Genomic DNA, 19,825 nt, shown 5'->3' with positions numbered 1-19,825 from the left:
AACGGGTCGTTGCAGGATGCAATTACGGCCATTTAACGAAGTTTCGAGATTAGCCGCGGACGCGGAGTTGGGTGCTCGCGTTTCATTTAGTTTCGGAATCCATTATCCCTTCACCCACCTCTCCGTGCAATCCTACCCCACTTCTCTTCGTCCGCCCTCTATATAGGCGTCTTTGCCGCGGCGTGAATGTCATCCGATGGGTTCAGCTACGGTTGAGACGAGACGAACGAACCGACGGCGCGGAGCCAAGGGGTAACTTCCAGTATATCAGAGGGGGTGAACTTTCGGCTTACTCCTTCCAACGGGTACGCTTAATTACTCTAAGCCAAGGACATCCACCGAGGGTCCGTCAGTTGGTTAGCCAACCGGATCGCCAACGAGTAGACAAGACAGTACGTTCAGACAGGGTGGATACAGATTTTTACGACACCGGGTATTTGCGTAGCTTGATCTGGACGAGTAAGAAGGTTCTTGATTGAAACGGCTGGGTGCAGGGATAGCAATTAGCGGTTGTTCCGTTATTTCAAGTTGATTTTCATGTTTATTAACCCCTTGACTTACGATTTAATTCCAAATAATTTTTCAAACGTATACTATTTAATTTTGTTTAAATTTCTTCGCACATGGAATGGTCACGAAAAAAATAGATTTGTTTTACGAATACCTCGTAAGTGTAAAAATATGTTAATATTAATTTATAAGACTTGATGACGACTGAGTAGCCCCGTGATTGTGAAACTTGATATCAAGAACTTGTCACGAGTCAGACACGTCATTGTATAACAAGGGGTTAACAAAGTACAACCTTTGGGAAAAAATTTTAGACCATACGTGGAGATACTTTAAAATATTGTCATTTTTTAAACGTAAAATGTTTCTGTTATACGTATACAGAGTCGAGTCGATAGAAATGAAATTTTTGGCAAATGGACTATTTGTAAATTTTGCCATTATAGAGTCATGTACGAAAATAGTGACCTTTTTTTATAATAACAATCTTTTTGTGAATTCAATGGTACTCATTTTTTATTTTCACTTGCTAAAAAGACTAACTCCTTTAGTTATGTGAAAAACGTATACAAATATTATTTTACGAATTTCATATATTGTTAGATAAAAGCCACAAAGTGCGTTCGAATCTAAATTTTAAAAGGAGTTTCAAAAGGGATGTATAATATTTTATCAATTTCTTTACTTTATGTTGTATGGAGTTACCACATTTTTCGATCATATATTTTTAAAGAAAATAGAATTTAAAATTTGTTTATTTATAAATAGTTAGTAGGGGGTGCTTCGTTTGCCCCACCCTGGCTACGCCGTTGGTAATTAATGGCGCAGCGTTAACTTGATTATACATATATTCGAGCATTTCTTCGCAATCAGAGAAATCGTTTTAGGTGTTATACAGGGTGTTACGTTTAAGTGCAAATGATGGAATATCTCATGAAGTATTGAAGGTACCAAAAAAGTCTTCTTACAAAAGTTGTTTTATTTAAAGGGGTAAATTATGTGGTATAAATAATTTTTGTATAGGTGGAGTGGTGGGAGCGATTTCAAGGTCTAGCTAATTTTTTTAAATGGAACCATGTATATTTTTTTGTTCATAATGTGATAGCATTTGTTGAGACAAATTCAACGACTAATGCTTGCTAAGGGTAGGTTACAGTTAAGGGGCTATTTCTCTGTGAAAGTTGTGAAATTTAGCAATTTTCATAAATTTTTTTAGAGCGAATATCACGTTTAACGTTACGAATCTTTTTCATAGTTTATTTAACTACATGTTAGTCACACATTTACATTTTTTTATACAGTTTTCAATAGTTGCTTTTTACTGTTATCAGTAAATAACAATAAATACATATTTAAAAATCACGTCTCACTGGCGTAGATGATTGGAGCTTTCAGGGTGATCTAAAGCCAAAAAATTGGAAAGGTTCATAATCAGTATGTTTATCGTGACCGTCCATGTCAAAATAAATAATTTATATTGAAAATTGGTAAAATGGCGAATGCTGAAAGTGAAAATTCTGGAATTTAATATTTTTTTTAGCAATTTTTTAATAAAAAAATACTTAACATAAAAATATAATTCTGGTGATGTTCATCAATGGATGTAACTAGCAATTTCCTATGGAAAACTGTTAAGCCATTTATGTTGAAAAATATTTAGTTTAGAAAATATTTTAACATAAATACTGAAGCTTCTAAATTATTAATTTTTTAAACTAATCGCTTTTGTCGTAAATAATACAGTACTTCTTTGTTGGCCGAATGTCATACGAAGCAGAAAATTGTTTGGAATAATAATATTTTGATGATATAGTAGAAATATTTACATTTAAATGTCTTTTAAAGTAATGACTTTTCATTATGTGTGATTAAATGCTTTTCCATAAAAAAGACGAGATGCATTGAATAGTAGATTATAAAGTCTATTTAAAAAAGTATTACTGACCTGTACATGTTTTTCACGCGATTGTCTATAAATAATCTATGCTTCCCTTGAAGCTATTCAATTTTTATATGTAATATTTTTCAGTATCGTCAACAGTTTTCAAGATATTTGAACGGACCAGAGTTTGTGAGATACACTGTATATGATAATATTCTACGTCTCAAAAATCTACAATATTTTGAAGTTATTTCATGTTGCTGTGTTTGACTGTAAACTTTTTCCTGGGGGTTGTATACGAAACTGTATATTGACAGCTTGCTGATGAGCCTACAACTCGGTTCAAATTTAATTTTTTGTAATAAAAACCGAATTAATAAAGTAATGGAATTTGAATTATAAATATTTTTAAATTCTTGTGAAAAAGAACATTTTCAATTCTCAGAAGCTGCTTCGAATATTATTATTTTTAAAATATGATCTAGTACAGTATTGCTATATTTTTAGTCGAAAAACGCATTATAAAGGTGTTATGTTAGATTCTGTACACTTATGAGGAATCCTGACATCATTTCCTCCTCGACCGAGAAAACATTATAGCAAAGTAAAAGCGACAAAAGAGAGCCAAGGTGGACGTTTTGGTTTCGAGGAAAAGGGTAATTCCTTTCTTAAAATGTTTCGACGTTCCACGCGTCCCTTTTTCTGCGTTTTATATTCCGGACCCTGCGACCGAACGAAATTGTGATACTTTTTCCATTTCAAAGAAACATTATCCTTGCCATGACGAAGGGAAAAGGAAATTTCTGAAAGAATCTCGGGAAACAACCGTAGAGAGAAAGATAAAAGGGCCGGCACGAGTTGCTTGGGAAAACAATATTTTACGGTTTAGATATTATTGGTTGCGAAAGGACAGGGGGGAAAAAGTGAAACGAAGTCTGGAACGTAGCGACGGGATTGGTCAATAAAATTTCTGACGCCCCTTTGTACCCGGGGTTTCCGGATGAAACTTCATCGAGTGTGTGCGTTTATAGGGAATAGAGGTTTCTGATATAATCTGCCGCTCTATTAGATCACCGGCCGATCGACTTTTGATGTTCCCTGATGGAATTAAGCTCGGAAAGATAGCTTAAATCGATTACGAGAACACGGATGGTCGCCTCTGCTAAAACGTTAATAATTATCTGAGCACTGCACTTAGGGATGATTATCAGCGATAACGGGTAACGAACCGGGCAAAGGTAAATCGTTATTCAACTTTGGCACGACGTCCGTTTTTGCGGACTGGTCGCGCCGCGTCGATCCAGAATGGCCAGGAGCAGAGCACGAGATCGTCAGGGAAAACTTCTCCGAGGTCTGCTCCGGAGTTAGATATAATTACGAGTTGCGGTAACGACCGTGTACCGGTAAGTTCGTCGCATGTGCGAACTTCGGGCTTCCCGTCGACCAGCGCAGTAGATTATCGCGTAAAATTGAAGATCAGCCCCTCGAATACAACCCGTTATTTTCCTACTCGCGATCCAGTGAAGCAATCGCAAAAGGAATTCGTTTCAGAAAAGTATTTCAATTGTTTAAAAATATGTAAAACCGAAGGTAAAGACTATCTTCTTGATAAGACATCACAATGTCGGATAATTGGACTATACCTACATATGAAGTGATAAAAATGAGAAATTCGACCGTTTTTATGAGATTTTTCTCATTTTACGGGAATATTATTTCTTAGAATTTCTAACTATTCATCATCAAAATACGCGTTGTCTACATTCTGAAGCATTAAAATCCTCAAATACGATCAGGAATTATGATGTTTTAAATATACGCATGTATATCATCTACCGTTATTCGCATCTACCCCCTGTCGATTTTTCTTAAAAATTCGTTTTTCATTTTTAATAAATTTGTTTGGCGCTGTACGAAAATGTTGTCTAATACTTTTTTTATACGTACCCATGAGCACTACTTCAGAAAAAAATTTCATTGAAATATATTCACTATTATAGGAGTTATGTTCGTTTGAATATTGGATCACTTTTATGGGGGTTTTCTCATTTTACGGTGTTAAGGAACAATTTTTCGAATATTTTTGAAATTTCTAAATATTCTTCACCAAAATATGCGTTGTTTGCATTCTGAAACATTAAAATCCTCCAATACGATCAGGAATTATGATCTTTTAAACATACGCATGAAATTTCGGGGAAACATTTTTGGCCACATTATACTTTCGGTGAGGAATTCTTTTCTCGGAAGTGCGTAGGAATTCGGGGACATGTGTATTCACTAAAAATGATTATAATTGACCCTTGCAACCAAAAATAATTTTTTTAGAATGATTCGAAATTTTTTAATTTTACCGAAAAATTTCAGCATCTACCTCCAGTCGATTTTTCTTAAAAATTCGTTTTTCGTTTTTAATAAATTTGTTTGACGCTGTTCGAAAACGTTGTCTAATACTTTTTTTTATACGTACCCATGAGCACTTCAGAAAAAAATTTCATTAAAATATATTCACTATTATAGGAGTTATGTTCGTTTGAATATTGGATCACTTTTATGGGGGTTTTCTCATTTTACGGTGTTAAGGAACAATTTTTCGAATATTTTTGAAATTTCTAAATATTCTTCACCAAAATATGCGTTGTTTGCATTCTGAAACATTAAAATCCTCCAATACGATCAGGAATTATGATCTTTTAAACATACGCATGAAATTTCGGGGAAACATTTTTGGCCACATTATACTTTCGGTGAGGAATTCTTTTCTCGGAAGTGCGTAGGAATTCGGGGACATGTGTATTCACTAAAAATGATTATAATTGACCCTTGCAACCAAAAATAATTTTTTTAGAATGATTCGAAATTTTTTAATTTTACCGAAAAATTTCAGCATCTACCCCCAGTCGATTTTTCTTAAAAATTCGTTTTTCGTTTTTAATAAATTTGTTTGACGCTGTTCGAAAACGTTGTCTAATACTTTTTTTTATACGTACCCATGAGCACTACTTCAGAAAAAAATTTCATTGAAATATATTCACTATTATAGGAGTTATGTTCGTTTGAATATTGGATCACTTTTATGGGGGTTTTCTCATTTTACGGTGTTAAGGAACAATTTTGCGAATATTTTTGAAATTTCTAAATATTCTTCACCAAAATACGCGTTGTTTGCATTCTGAAACATTAAAATCCTCCAATACGATCAGGAATTATGATCTTTTAAACATACGCATGAACATACGGTGAAATATTTCTGGTCACACATTATATTTTCGGTAAAGGATTTTTTTTCTCGAAAGTGCATACGATTTCGGGTGTACGTGTATTCACCAAAAATTTTGTGTGAAAAATTTCTCCATCTATCGCCTGACGATTTTTTTTTTAAAATGTGTTTTTTATTTGTAATAAACATAACCATGGGCAATGTAGTAATACAATTTATTAATAAAAAATAAAGTATATAAAATTTCTACGTTTCATTCGTCAACTGTTTAGTATCGACGCCATTGCTGGGTGCATGCGGCTGTAACTTCTTTGTCTGTGTGAAATATATGTAATCCGTAACATTTGCCGAAGAATAGTCGGAATACGTATATGTATATGCCGGTCATTTAGATATTCCGGATAACCGGGTGCCGGATAATCGAAACTTTACTGTAGTTGATCTTACAATTGCACATACAATCATATTCTGTCTCTGGTCGACTTGGCAACTTACAAAATTTAAACAGTAGGAGAGAGCAGGAACACACATTGTGACGAACAATGAACAAAAGTAAAAGAACTCACATTCATGGTTTATTAAAATGATTTATATATTTGTCAAATAATAGAGTAATCATTTGAGAAATCGTCTTAGCATCAGATTAAGCGCAACAATGTTAGTAAGAAATAATAATATAAACATATAACATGTGTTTTCGTCAAAAACGAATATCAAATAACAAATAATTTATTTTGTGGAATTACAAATAAATCAATCAATTGCAATTACCTTTTTCACGTGGAATACTTCGTGGAATAACGATGTTATACAGAAAAATTATTTCCCAAATAGCTCTGAAAAATAATCTTCGTGTATTTTGCGAATTTTTCGAAACGCTCAGGTTTGCTCGTGATACACGATTATTTCATAAAGCACAAGTAATTTAATATGCAAAAGCCAATTATCTGATAATGTTCTGGAGGAAGATCTCGGAGGGCGAATTAAGTGGTCATACACATAATCAACTAGAGTTTTATCCCCATTTTACGGGCATTCGTTCTTAAACACACATACTGTGGTTCGACAGTTATTGAAACTGCAGTTTATATGGGTGTACCTTTATTCCATGGAGGATCTACTTCAATCACGAAAATGTTTAATATCGAAAAATGGAACGAATCTTCAAAAGGGGCCAAAATTACTCGAAAGGAAGCTGCAATTGCAAAACAGAAATTGTAGGAGAAAGCAAATTAAATAAAAAGAAATTCCTTTTAAAACTTGGATGTATTTTTCACGAAACCACATTTTTCAAATTACACACGAACTATTAAAAATATTTTAATAAAATTTTCATAGTTTTCGGTTTATTTTTCACGTAGAATCACCCCCTTTAAGCTTTTTTCTAGCAACCAATGAAGATATCAACTTTATTTTTTATTTTAAATTATATGTTCCAGGAAAATTAATTTTATCATGTGCAACAAATTCTTTTAGGGCCACTGAAGTCTTTTAGATTCTTTTAAATGGAAACTGGTATTATTCTTTTGGTATTTAAAATTTTTTTTATTGTGAAAAATGAAATCAATTCTACAAATACATGTATTAAACATTCGAAGCTGTATCGATTCTGTTTACAAATATGTACTTTTAGCTGTGAATTTTTACAATGCCTCAACTCCGTAATTATGCACAATAAAAAAGAAATGGTTCAAGTAAATGTTATTTAGTCTGATAATAGTTATTTAAATAAGAAATTTCAAGTCACCTCAAATTAGCTTTCTGGACCATTTAATTATATAAAAATATTTATATTTTCATTGGTTTCTGAAAAAGACAATTGGTAATACTTTTTTTAGATTACATGGTATACTGGGAAGCTAATTTCTCGAAAGATATTGAGTGCTTTAACTTGGACGTCGAGAGTTCTTTGTACGAGTCCATTCACTGTACAATGACACATTTCTCGCGAATCGGTCTGTCAATATCTATTGTGTGCGCATAGGTATACTTAAATGAATATATCTTGCTTGTTCTGGACTTCTTTTGTTTACACATTATTCAGTATTTGCGGTTTTACCTTCTTTATTGTCAGTTCATTTACCTGACAATGAGTAATCGCGGTGTTTGCACCTGATCTCGTTCCTTCAAATTTTTCCTTTATCGTTGCATGAAAAGGTCGGTTCTTTGTAATCATTGAAAGTGGCTGTTAAGGAATACAAAGAACTACGATAGCCTGACCATATAAACATCTCTTTTAAACAGCTACTTTCATAAACTACTACTCAGCCGTAAGAAATGTTGTTCGCCTCAAAAAGGATTAGCTTCCAGACCTGTGGTTCTTGATAGTTTCATTGTACCTATGAGTGTCAATAATGAATTAATTTTATGTTCAAAGTACACTGTTCATAATACAAAGGCGTTTAGCATATTAGCGAAATGCTCAATTTTATAACGACGGTATTATTCTTCACTGACATTTCATTTACAGGTTTACACTTTTTACGTACATTTGAAATCTTATCACAAAATATGTAATTGTAGTTATATATGAATGCATGCGACGTGATTTATGAAGAATCGATTATTTAGGCGAGGTGTAATCGAGCCAGAGAAAAATCCACAATTTTAAGTGTAAATGTTAGGCAAAGTATTTTAGCTGTAAAAAAGCATTTTCGATTTTACATATTAATTGATATTATAAGCCATGGAAAGTATACTCAAATGTCCAAGTATTAAAGTAATATAAAAATTAGATGTTTTTTCTGTTTAAGATTTATTTACTAAGAAACATTGTAAATTAAATGAATATTATACTTCTTGTATGATGTAATATACAGGGTGTTCGGCCACCCCTGGGAAAAATTGTAATGGAGGATTCTAGAGGCCAAAATAAGACGAAAATCAAGAATACCAATTTGTTGGTGGAGGCTTCGTTAAAAAGTTGTTAACGTTTAAAGTTCTGTCCGTACTGAATTTTTTTCTCGAAAATGCGCAAGATTTCGGGGGTATGTCCATTCACCAAAAATTATTATAATTGACCCCCGTAACCGAAAATAATTTTTCCAAAACGAATTCAAATTTTTTTTTTCCGTCGAAAAAATTTAGGCATCTAACTAGATTTTCGGTAAGAAATTTTTTTCTCGAAAGTGCGTGGGATTTGGGGGGTATGTGTAATGACCAAAAATGCTTGTAATTGACCTCTGTAAATAAATATAATTGTTTTAGAATGATTTGAAAATTTTTTTTTCCGTCGATAAATTTCACAACTTCTCGAATTTTTTTCTAGAAAGTGGGTAAAATTTCGAAGGTATGTCTATTCACCAAAAATGATTGTAATTGAACCCCGCAACCGTAAATAATTTTTCCAAAACGATTTAAAAGTTTTGAATTTAATTGTTAATAACTTTTTAACGAAGCCTCCATCAACAAATTCGTATTCTTGATTTTCGTCTTATTTTGGCCTCTAGAATCCCCCAGTAAAATTTTTCCCAAGGGTGGGCGAACACCCTGTATACAGTTACTCGTATTCATACACTAATGATGATTCACAATAAATGAAAAAAAGCTTGTTTCTTATGAGTTGCGTTTTTGAAACTGGAATTACTTCATTTTTCCGTACATTGAGGTATTTAAGGGTTTATATACAAATGAATTAAAAGTAATACTTGGCAACGCTAGTTCTACGTTCACAAGATCGCTTTTTGTAAGACACCGAAGTGAAGCTGTGTTGGCCGCGACCAGTATAGGGATGGATGGGTGACCGTTTTTTTGAAATGAAATAAAATAAAACAGAGCGCAGAGCAATTTCATAAATGGAAGTAACAGTTTTAATAAACAAAATTTGATCAAAATAAATGAAAAGAATTCATAAAAAACAAATTTCTTTACATTTATAATGAATCACCATTATACTGGACAAATACAAGGGTAACTGTGTACCTCGATAATTATGAAGCGACAAGGAAATTTGTAAAATGAATGTTACTGTACATATACGGTGTACACATTATTCACGTTTACGAACAATCGTACGTGGTGCAAATAATCATAAAATCGAATAAGCGGGGTCACCATTGTCGAATTGATTAGATTCGTAGCTTTTAAGCTTCCGTGGAACATCAAAGTGGTTATCAAATTATGCCCCGTATTGCTCGCAGGGGAGAACATTATTCTATTCATTAAATGCAATAATTGGCGATCGACGTCTCGCTAAATGAACGGGAATACCATAGGCGTCGTTGCCTCCAACGAAAACCGGTTCGGTCGACGGGTTTCGAATCGTTCAAGAAAGCAGAGAATCGAATGGAAGTTCGAACGGTTCGATGCGAACGCGCGGATATTCGTTGCAATTTTGCTCGCGCATCTGAAATTCAATTTCCCCGGCCAAAAGCTGGCGGAGGAAGTTCCCATCGATGCGGTCCGCAAACCTGGAAAGAGAAGAATGGAGATTGACAACAGACGCACGGACCGTTAAAACGTTTCCTTGAAAATATCCCAATGGAACCGCGAACTTTCGTGACGCTTTAAGCCACCGTGAAAGCAGCTTTGCTTAGGTCGACGAGTGATTAAAGAGTCTGAGGGGTATGATCGCCCCGGGTGGAGGAGACCGTGAGGCCAAGAATTTGACGCGACAGAGGCTGCGTCTGCCGACCACTGTAAAAATCAATCGACGGGGATGCATAAACTTTACCAAAGCCCGAAATGAATCCTTAATATTTCAATACGATGTCGACCCGAAGAAACCTCGATAATCAATACGGACGGCACGGTTAAAAGTTCATTGGCCGTTGTACGATATTTGTCAGCCGTCCAAATTTTCTACTCTGCGTCTTCTATGCCGCGATTGCTGCTTCTATTCGTCCACCAACGGACGTTGTACACCCAGGATACAAATATACGGTTTTCCAATAAGAGCGATGCAACTTTCAATTGTCAGCTATATTTGTTACACAGTTGTTCCAGTCACTTGACATTTGCATTCGCAACACGTTGAAATTATTCAAATATATATAACGATATTTTGTTTCCTACGAACTGTTTTTAATAAATATCATTTATGACGCGTCTGGAGAAACAAGTAGTCGGGTCTATGTTTCACATAATTCACAAATTTTCTTTACCGTTTCTATGAGTACTTTTCAAAGCTCGTAAAGCAACACAAAGTAATACGTATCCCATTAGCAATCGCATTTGGTGAATTTCCAACAACGACAAAACAAAAATGAACCGCTTATAAAGTATGTAATTACGGCAAGAGAAAAAATAATAATTAACGCCGCGAAAGCAGAAGAATAACTGCAAACAAACGACGCACAAATGCATTTTCACAGAGGACAAACGCGCGTGGTTTCCGTCTTTTCAACTCCTGTAAATTGTCGTCACCGATGGGTCGGAAGCCCACGGTCCGAAGTTCATACCGTTTTCCATTAATAACACTTTCCAAAAGCCTTTAGAGTACTCGCATTTATGTGTCCAGCAAAATTTAAACGCCGCATCGAACTAGCATTAGAGCTGACTTTCCGGAAGCGCCACAGCAAGTTTGGCCCGGCAGATTAACGATTCCGTGGAATTCTTCGAGCGCGGAAGTAGCATAAACTTTTATCTTCACACGCAAGAAAGTTTAGCACCGCACGTGGCCCGGTTACAGAAAAACCATCCCCCCTCCCCCTCCACACACACGGCGGGGTGGAACTCGTGCATTTAATATATATATATACCAGGCCGCTAATGCAAAACCCATAATTATCGCGACGAAGGAACCCTAAAGTGATGTTCCATTAACCGCAAATGGTCCTCTCCGAATTTCTATTTCAGACTGGAACTCTGCGCTATTTATCATTCTGAACGGCACGAAGGAGGAGCACTTGGACATGCTGGACGGTGGTATTATTCAGCGATTACTTGAGGAAAAATGGAAGACCTTCGCGCGGGTAAGTGCGTCCACGTGACAATATTCACCGCCGGGTTTCCTCGCAGGCATTTTTCACAACTTTAGCCCCAGACCACGCTTTTTATCGCCTGAAAACGTAAGAGCGCCTATTCTCATTAAACATTCAACCTTGGGAGAACTCCCTGGCGACCAGGGGGCGAGGAAAGTCGAATTTTCGTTACGTTTTCGTAAAACTGTGTAACCTCGATGGCGAGCTGTTGAAATATTAAATCGAAATGCAAAAGAAACGACGATGGTACCTTTTTGAATGGAACGGTGCAACCCCACGTCGATACATTATTAAGAGGTCGTTTTTCTGTGACAGCTTCAAAAATACGATTTTTTCTTTTTCTTTCCATTTTTCGAAAGTACATGTACGGTGTGTCTGCCCGTTTGAATGTCTTGGAAACTGTTGACGGTACTGAAAAATATTTCATACAAAAATTAAATAGCTTCGAGGGAAACATAATTTGACGCAATTAGATTGTTTATAGACAGACATGTAATGGTCAGTAATATTTTTTTGATAGAATCAGATTTTTCAATCCATTATTCAATGTAGCTCGTTATTTTTTGTAGGAAAGTATTTAGTCATTTATGACGAAAATCCATTAGTTTAAAAGATATTTAAATGTAAATATTTCTATTACATCGTTGAAGTATTATTATTACTTCATGTGACATTCAGCATATGCATTTTTTAATGCATTAATCGATTCAATTCCACATTCCCAACAAAAATGTACTGTATTATTTATCACAAAAAGTGATTAGTTTAAAAAATTAATAATTTAAAAGCTTCAACATTTATGTCGAAATATCTTCTAAACTAAATATTTTTCACCAGAAATGGCTAGTTATATCGAACGATGTATTAAAAAATATATGATTCCATTTTAAAAAAATATTAATAACCTACAGATGCCCTCCACATGCTTACTTACGAAAGAAAAAGTTACAGTAGTATGCATCATTTTCAAACATTTTTCGATATCATTAACGCTTTTGAAGATATTTGAATGTCTTATTTATATTAATTACATTTGGCTTCTGAATTAAATAATTTATTATTCTATATTAAAAAATGTTGTATCGTTTAAAGGCCTCAAGCTTAATTATTAAGGTTTGGAATTAATTAATTTAGCCTGTGAACAGCTCGATTGTAACATACAAAAATAAGAATCACGAACGTTCGATATCACGTCAATTATTATTTGAATATTGTTTATTATATTGAAAAATAAATAATTTGTTTAGTAAGGATTATTTTTGACCCAAAGATCTCATGTGTATAGTCGAATAATAGACTATTCCAGGGTTGAGTGAATCGAATAAATTTAGCGTAAATGAAATTTACCAATGAAGTAGGCGGTGGTGTTGCACGAAATACTCAAAATACATTAACAGAACACGCACCATTAACTTTGTTCGGCAATAGTGGTGGAAACAAACGAGTACGATATAAATTCTGTCCTTGAAATTTGGATGATAAAACTAGAAACATGTTGCAGATAAGTATTTGTGTGGAACTTAATATTATTGCTTCTATTATAACAAATAATATTATCTGCCTTATTTGTCTCAGTTTCATATTATCATCGTCATTGTGTACTTTGAATTTGACAAATAAGTACCGTTTCATTTTACCTATACAATGAACAACATTAATTATTTGTTTTTATTATCTTTAGTAAATTTTATATTTAACCCCTTGGTGTACGACAAAATTTAATATATTAAAACCAACACATTATAACATTTACGAAGTATTCGTAAAAAAAATCTGTTTGTTTTTGTGAGTATTGCGTGCATAAACAAATTTTAAAAAACTTAGATTGTACGTGTTTGAAAAATTGTAATTAAATCGTACATCGAGGGGTTAAACTTCTTTCGAGTTGTACGAACGTTTGGAAAAATATGAAATATATTTTGCACTAGTTTGAATCGTTAGAATATTTTATCTGCTCATAAAAGATAGACTCGTATGATGAATGATATCATAATTTAAATTTATATTCTATAAAATTAGCAATTACGATTAATTTCATCTTGTTAGAAAAAGTAACGAGTGAAAAAGTTTAAGATATTTTGCTGAAGAATATCGAATCATCATATAAAAATATCTAATTATTTTTTATACAAATCGAATGTCCAGTTTCCGTCCGAACTCGAATTAACTGAGAATGTTGGACAAATTTTTTTACGATTCAAAAGCACGTTGCAAAAATTGCAATATAAATTGCTGTATTTCATCAAAGCGTTGCAATTTTCTCTATTTTAGAATTTCGTAATTTGTTCTACTTTCAATGAAAATTACATTTATATAGAATAATAATTTCTGGTTTTCGTTTTCAATTATTAAATGCAATCTGTTATGTGTGAATCACATGAAAATGTTCATGTGATGTCCTTATAAATGTATCAATAGGTATAAAATGTTTCGACTCGATAAAAAAGTCTATTTTTTGATCTAAAATAAAAGGAATCGTCCCAACACGAACACATTGTCGCGTGTTTGGACAGTGACGCTTCACTGTGTCGCATGAATAATCGGTAATCCACGAAGGAATTTTCTTTTATACCTATTAAACAGGATGTTATCACCAAACACTCTGTAATAATATTATCTCATGCATAATTGTCGCACGCAATACGCTTAGCATATCGTGGATAAAGTCTGGGTTAGCTGATAAATCACGTAGCGTAACGACCGCTTCTCCGTCGTTAGAAAATGGTGTTATTAGGGGTTTTGTTCCACATTTCACACGATTCATCACTTATAATTACAGAAAGGTAGAAGAAGCGTTACGAAATGAAAGAAAGACAAATTATCGATTGCTAGAAAAATGTTGAAAAGCTTACGATACCGCAGGAAATTGTTGCGGAAGTAGTCACGTCTCGTAAAAATCGAGTTAACGCGAAATACTATCGTAAATAAATTAAATTGTGTAACAGATTGCTAAAATAGTGTGGTATTTAACGTAAAAAGGTTTTAATTAATATGATATGATACAGTATAACGGCTAGAAACTACTTAGGATAACGGTTTAAACAACTTGCGGCTAACTCAGATTATTTACAACTTAGTATAACGATTTAAACAACTTGCGGCCAATTCGTCGACTCAATACTCATTACCCCGTAGCGATCGGGGCCCTGGTTTTTATAGTCCTCGTCCCGATCGTCATTTGGTTTTCTTCGCGCCGGGTGCAAAAGTTCTCGACACGTGCCGCGGAACATTCTCGGTTCTTCGATCGATTTTTGCACCCGGCCCGATTCTTACCGTTTGCACACGGCTCGATTTTCGGACATAGGAAAATTCATACAACGTCTTTCTGATACCATAATAGAAACATTAGCTGACCAAATGGGAACAAAATACATGAATTTCCGACGAAAGGTTTAATATAGCTTGCATAGAGAATTTCAGACCTTCAATGTAATACTGATACTGTTTGCATCTGTGCAAACATTAAATATGCATTGAAAATATCTTTGGTTATTATTAACACAAAATAATAGCTGGATGATTATATACAGGGTGTTCGACCACCCCTGAGAAAAATTTTAATGAGATTCTAGAAGCCAAAATAAGATGAAAACAAGAATATCAATTTGTTGATTGAGATTTCATTAAAAAGTTATTAACAAAATTATTGTTAAAAATTATTAATCAAATTTGTCCACCTACACAAATTTTTTTCTCGAAAGTGCGTAGAATTTCGGGAGTATGTCTATTCACCAAAAATGATTGTAATTGACCCCCGCAACCGAAAATAATTTTTTCAGAATAATTATTTCAAATTGTTTTTTTCGCTGAAGAATTTAGGCACCTATCCCCTATCGATTTTTCTTAAAAATTTGTTTTTCATTTTTAATAAATTTGTTTGACGCTATATGGAAATGTCGTTTAATACGTTTTAGTAGGTACCCATAGGCACTACTTCAGAAAAAAATTTCATTCAAATATATTCACTATTGTAGGAGTTATGGACGTTTGAAAATTGGACCATTTTTATGGGGGTTTTCTTATTTTTCGGGGTCAAGGATCAACTTTTCGAATATTTTTACGATTTCTACATATTTTTCACTAAAATACGCGTTGATTGTTTTTCGAAACATTAAAATCCGCCTATCTGTTTAGAAGTTATGATGTTTCAAACATACGCATGAAATTTCGAGGAACCATTTCTGACGTCAGATTAGATTTTCGGTAAGGAATTTTTTTCTCAAAAGTGCGTAGGATTTCGCGGATATTTGCATTGACCAAAAATGATTGTAATTGTCCCCTGTAACCATAAATAATTTTTTCAAAATGATTTGCAATTTTTCAATTTCGCCAAAAAATTTTTGCATTTATTGAATTCTTTTTTCAAAAGCGCGTAGGATTTTGGGGGTATGTCTATTCACCAAAAATGATTGTAATTGACCCCTGCAATCGAAAATAATTTTGTTAGAACTATTTGAAATTTTTTTTTTCGCCGAAAAATTTTCCGGTCAGTATGGAACTTTAACCGTTAATAACTTCTTAACGAAGTCTCGATCAACAAATTGTTATTCTTAATTTTCGTCTTATTTTGGTCTCTAGAATCCCAGAGGTGGCCAGACACGCTGTATGAAACATTACACGTAAAACTACCTTTCATAAACATACATGGACAGATATATCTGCAAAAAAGTATTTTATATTTATAGAATGATCGAAATTAAATTAATTGGTAATGTAGAATTAGCTTGTCGATTTCAGTAATATTTCATCGAATCAATTAATTATATTTTAAGTGTATTTCGTACATTTTTACAAGTTTTTCAAATTAATTTTCTGAAAAATGAAGTCTCGTTTGGAACAACACAAATATTCAGGTGGACAACATTAATTTTTTTTAATCATTTTTCTATTAAGGTTTTGACGTGTGTAACTATGCCTCATCAGTTTGTCCGGGTGGTGTAAACCAATACTAACGTAAAAAAATCTCTAGTGATCCGTTGAAAGCGTCAAGATTCACCCACGGAATATTTTTATTGCGCGTGGAACGCCGAGTGGTGACGCGAACGCTTAATCATATTATAATTGGCAGATGTCAGCTGTCCCAATTGTTCAGATAAGCGAGCCGTGAATAAAGAACCGACCAAAATTTTTCGTGACGCTTGTTTATCAATGCGCGTGCATTCCAAATTATTCCCGGGTGATTATTGAGTGACGTCGAGTAGACTTCGAGGGACGTCGAACGATTGTCATCGCGCACCACGCTTAAACGCTCGAGTACCGATGACGGGAACATCCAGCGACGCCGAATAAATGCGCGATTTATTTCGGATTTCGATTTGACTAAGCGTACTCGACGGTATCGTTAATCTCTAAATGATCTCCGGAACGATATGGCTGTCGATGTCCGTGCGCTCGAATCGATCTGTAAATCTTACGTCCGTGTCAATTAATGAATACATTTCATACGATGTTTTCAATTAAATTAAATACATACTGGAATATAGCAACTATTTTATATAATATTTATTGTACAATTATGAGGTTTTAGTCAGGATAATCAACGACCTCTATTTAACATAGACGAATATGTAGGATTTAACAAAGAAAATTGTATTTGGAACAAATATACAAATGATACAATTATATAAACAAATTTAAAACACGATCAAGTACACAATCTTTCTAGATAAATTAATAATTAACAACACAAAGTAATATTATATCAGAATCACGTCTGTCCTTCACAACCACTCGTTTTGTTCTTTCTGCTGTCTCATCCATGGTTACCCATTCCTTCACGAACAAAACACCTTCAATGTTTTTGCACATAAATTAACATTCAACAAAACTACAGCGCGGCAGAAATATTTAATAAAAATCTCCTACTAATATATCTCTGACATCATTCCTTTAATTCTTCGGAGTCTGGTGACCGTATAATGTAGATTTGAGAATCTTTGATTCACGGGTTTCTAAGTTTCTAGTATATTTTTATATTTGTCAATCACACGCCTTAATACTGATATCACACGTTTAATACTGATATAGTGCAACGTGTTAACACAGGCGAATATAGTATACGTCACGGTACACTTACTTCTCCGATACGTTGCTTTTTAATTACCCTTCGAGTCCGGTGACCGTACAATGTAGATTTGAGAATCTTCGATTCACGGGTTTCTAAGTTTCTAGTATATTGTTATATTTGTCAATCACACACCTTGATACTGATATCACACGTTTAATACTAATATAGTGCAACGTGTTAACACAGGCGAATATAGTATACGTCACGGTACACTTACTACTCCGATACGTTGCTTTTTAATTACCCTTCGAGTCCGGTGACCGTACAATGTAGATTTGAGAAACTTTCGCTCTCGGTTTCCAAGTTTTTAGTATATTTTTATAATATTCGTGAATCAAACTTTAACGTTCAATATTATGGTACCATATTTTCTGACATAACTTCTGTGACGGGCTTGATATTGATGAATGAAGTGAGCGAGCTTGCAGGAGGAAAGGAATGGAAAGAAGAGGGGAGTGCTGGGATAAGTGGTCGGTCGAGTACTTGTGAGAGAGGCGAGAGCGTAGCCCTCTGGTGGCAAGCGCGGAATTATCGCCACAGATCTATCATCCTGTCGAATTTTGTTACATTGTTAAGAGCTATATCTGAGACTTTTGTAAGATTCTTGAGATTTCAAGAGTTACAGCTTGATATAAAAATAGTTAAAGAATGTCTAAGAAATCGTATAAATAAAAACAACACTTACCAAATAATGGTGTAAAAGGAGTCCCCCGAGACGTATTGTAAATACTTTAATCGAATTTACTCGATTCTGTGAGATGGTTGTCTCTATGGATTCCGAGGTGCTTGAGGTCGCTTTTATCGAGTATCGTGTTTTCGGGAGTCGTTCTTACGAGGTCCCAAGAGTTTCACGTTTTATCAACGGGATCTCGTTAGTCTCGTAATTTTTCTGATCGAGTCCAACGCGTCTGAAGTAATTTCTATGAAGTTCTACGTATTCGGTGCTCCCTTAATCGTGTCTCACTAGTTTGGGGATTGCCAATATCAGGTTCCACGACTCTGGTCGTTGTCCCTGTCAGTTCTAACGTATCTGCGGTCCGTACTTATCGGGTCATATATTTTGGGTAATTGTGCTTATCGAGACCCACCGATATTCGAGAAACTGGCATGGAAAGTGCTGAGTGGAATATATTGTTTGCGACTGATCCGAATTGATACTTTCATATCGGTATGAAATAAACGAATTTGGAATAAGGACGTACATTTTAATGTCTACTAAATAGTCTCCTGTATCACCTTAAGGCTATAAATTGAACAATTTTCCTTAATTGATCCCTAACATCATCTAAGATTTCGTTCTTTGGCACCCGACTATTTATTCAGAAATTTGAGAAGACTTTCATTAGCCATTTAATAGAAATAAACGATTAAGAACAATGTTCTAGAAGCAGTTAAAAATATTCGTTATTTAGGAATTATCTGTTTACCAACATTTGTCTAATTATCTAAGGCTCTCAAATTTCTAAACTCATATGTGTCGTTCGAGAGAATAAAAAAATGTGCCGTTATCGTGAAACTGCGACTTCCATTTCAATCAGTTTTCCCCTTCTCAAATTTTTGTCAAAGTTACATTCACCTCTGAAATTTTTATTACTTTCAATAGCTTCTACTCGGAACATGTCCGAAGTTATCAGCGTATCTAGAGCTAATTGACAGAGAAGGGAGACGTCCTGCTGTCAAGCTTTATCCAATCAAAATAAAAAAAAAGTACTATATCTCTTTGCAACGATCGATGCATCTACTATTTGAAACATTTGGCCACACAAGAAGTAAAGTTACTAGGATCGAGAAATGCGTGAAAACTATTTTCCAACAGTTCGATCGTAGATTCTTAATTTGTACGGTCGTTCGTTATTTTTATTTAAACAGTTTACGCCAATTTTTTGTCCATTGGATGTAATGTAATTCGAACTGTAACAACGAAACGAACCGATATTACCAGAATCACTGTACTCGGAAAAATCGGTAACAGGGATAATAGAACGTTCCGTTCATACACAAACACAGCGGAACATTATAATAGCACAGAATGCATGACATATTCCGCTTATAGCGCTAATTACGACCGCGTTTAAACCGCATACAAGCGTCAAATAACCAATTACGGTGTGATATTGCACACAGAGATTAGCATGGTTTTAGTATAATTAATCACAAAGACCATATGACGGTACCACATCATTAGAACAATTCTACAGACAGTTCAGAGTTTAAAATACTCGCGG

General features: G+C 34.3%; 1 protein-coding gene across 1 annotated transcript in view; it reads left to right on the top strand.

Moving 5' to 3' along the window:
- Positions 1–19,825, top strand: part of Iav (transient receptor potential cation channel subfamily V iav) — a 98,405-nt gene that overhangs the window by 11,728 nt on the left and 66,852 nt on the right. The window contains exon 3 of the mRNA XM_076773745.1: positions 11,409–11,524. Coding sequence (XP_076629860.1) covers positions 11,409–11,524 — 116 coding nt within the window. The remainder of the gene's footprint in view (positions 1–11,408; positions 11,525–19,825) is intronic.

The sequence above is a fragment of the Colletes latitarsis genome, chromosome 10 (assembly GCF_051014445.1).
Source record: "Colletes latitarsis isolate SP2378_abdomen chromosome 10, iyColLati1, whole genome shotgun sequence".
NCBI classification, from domain to species: domain Eukaryota; kingdom Metazoa; phylum Arthropoda; class Insecta; order Hymenoptera; family Colletidae; genus Colletes; species Colletes latitarsis.
Note: the sequence above shows the minus strand (reverse complement) of the source record. Positions and strands in the feature narration are given on the sequence as shown.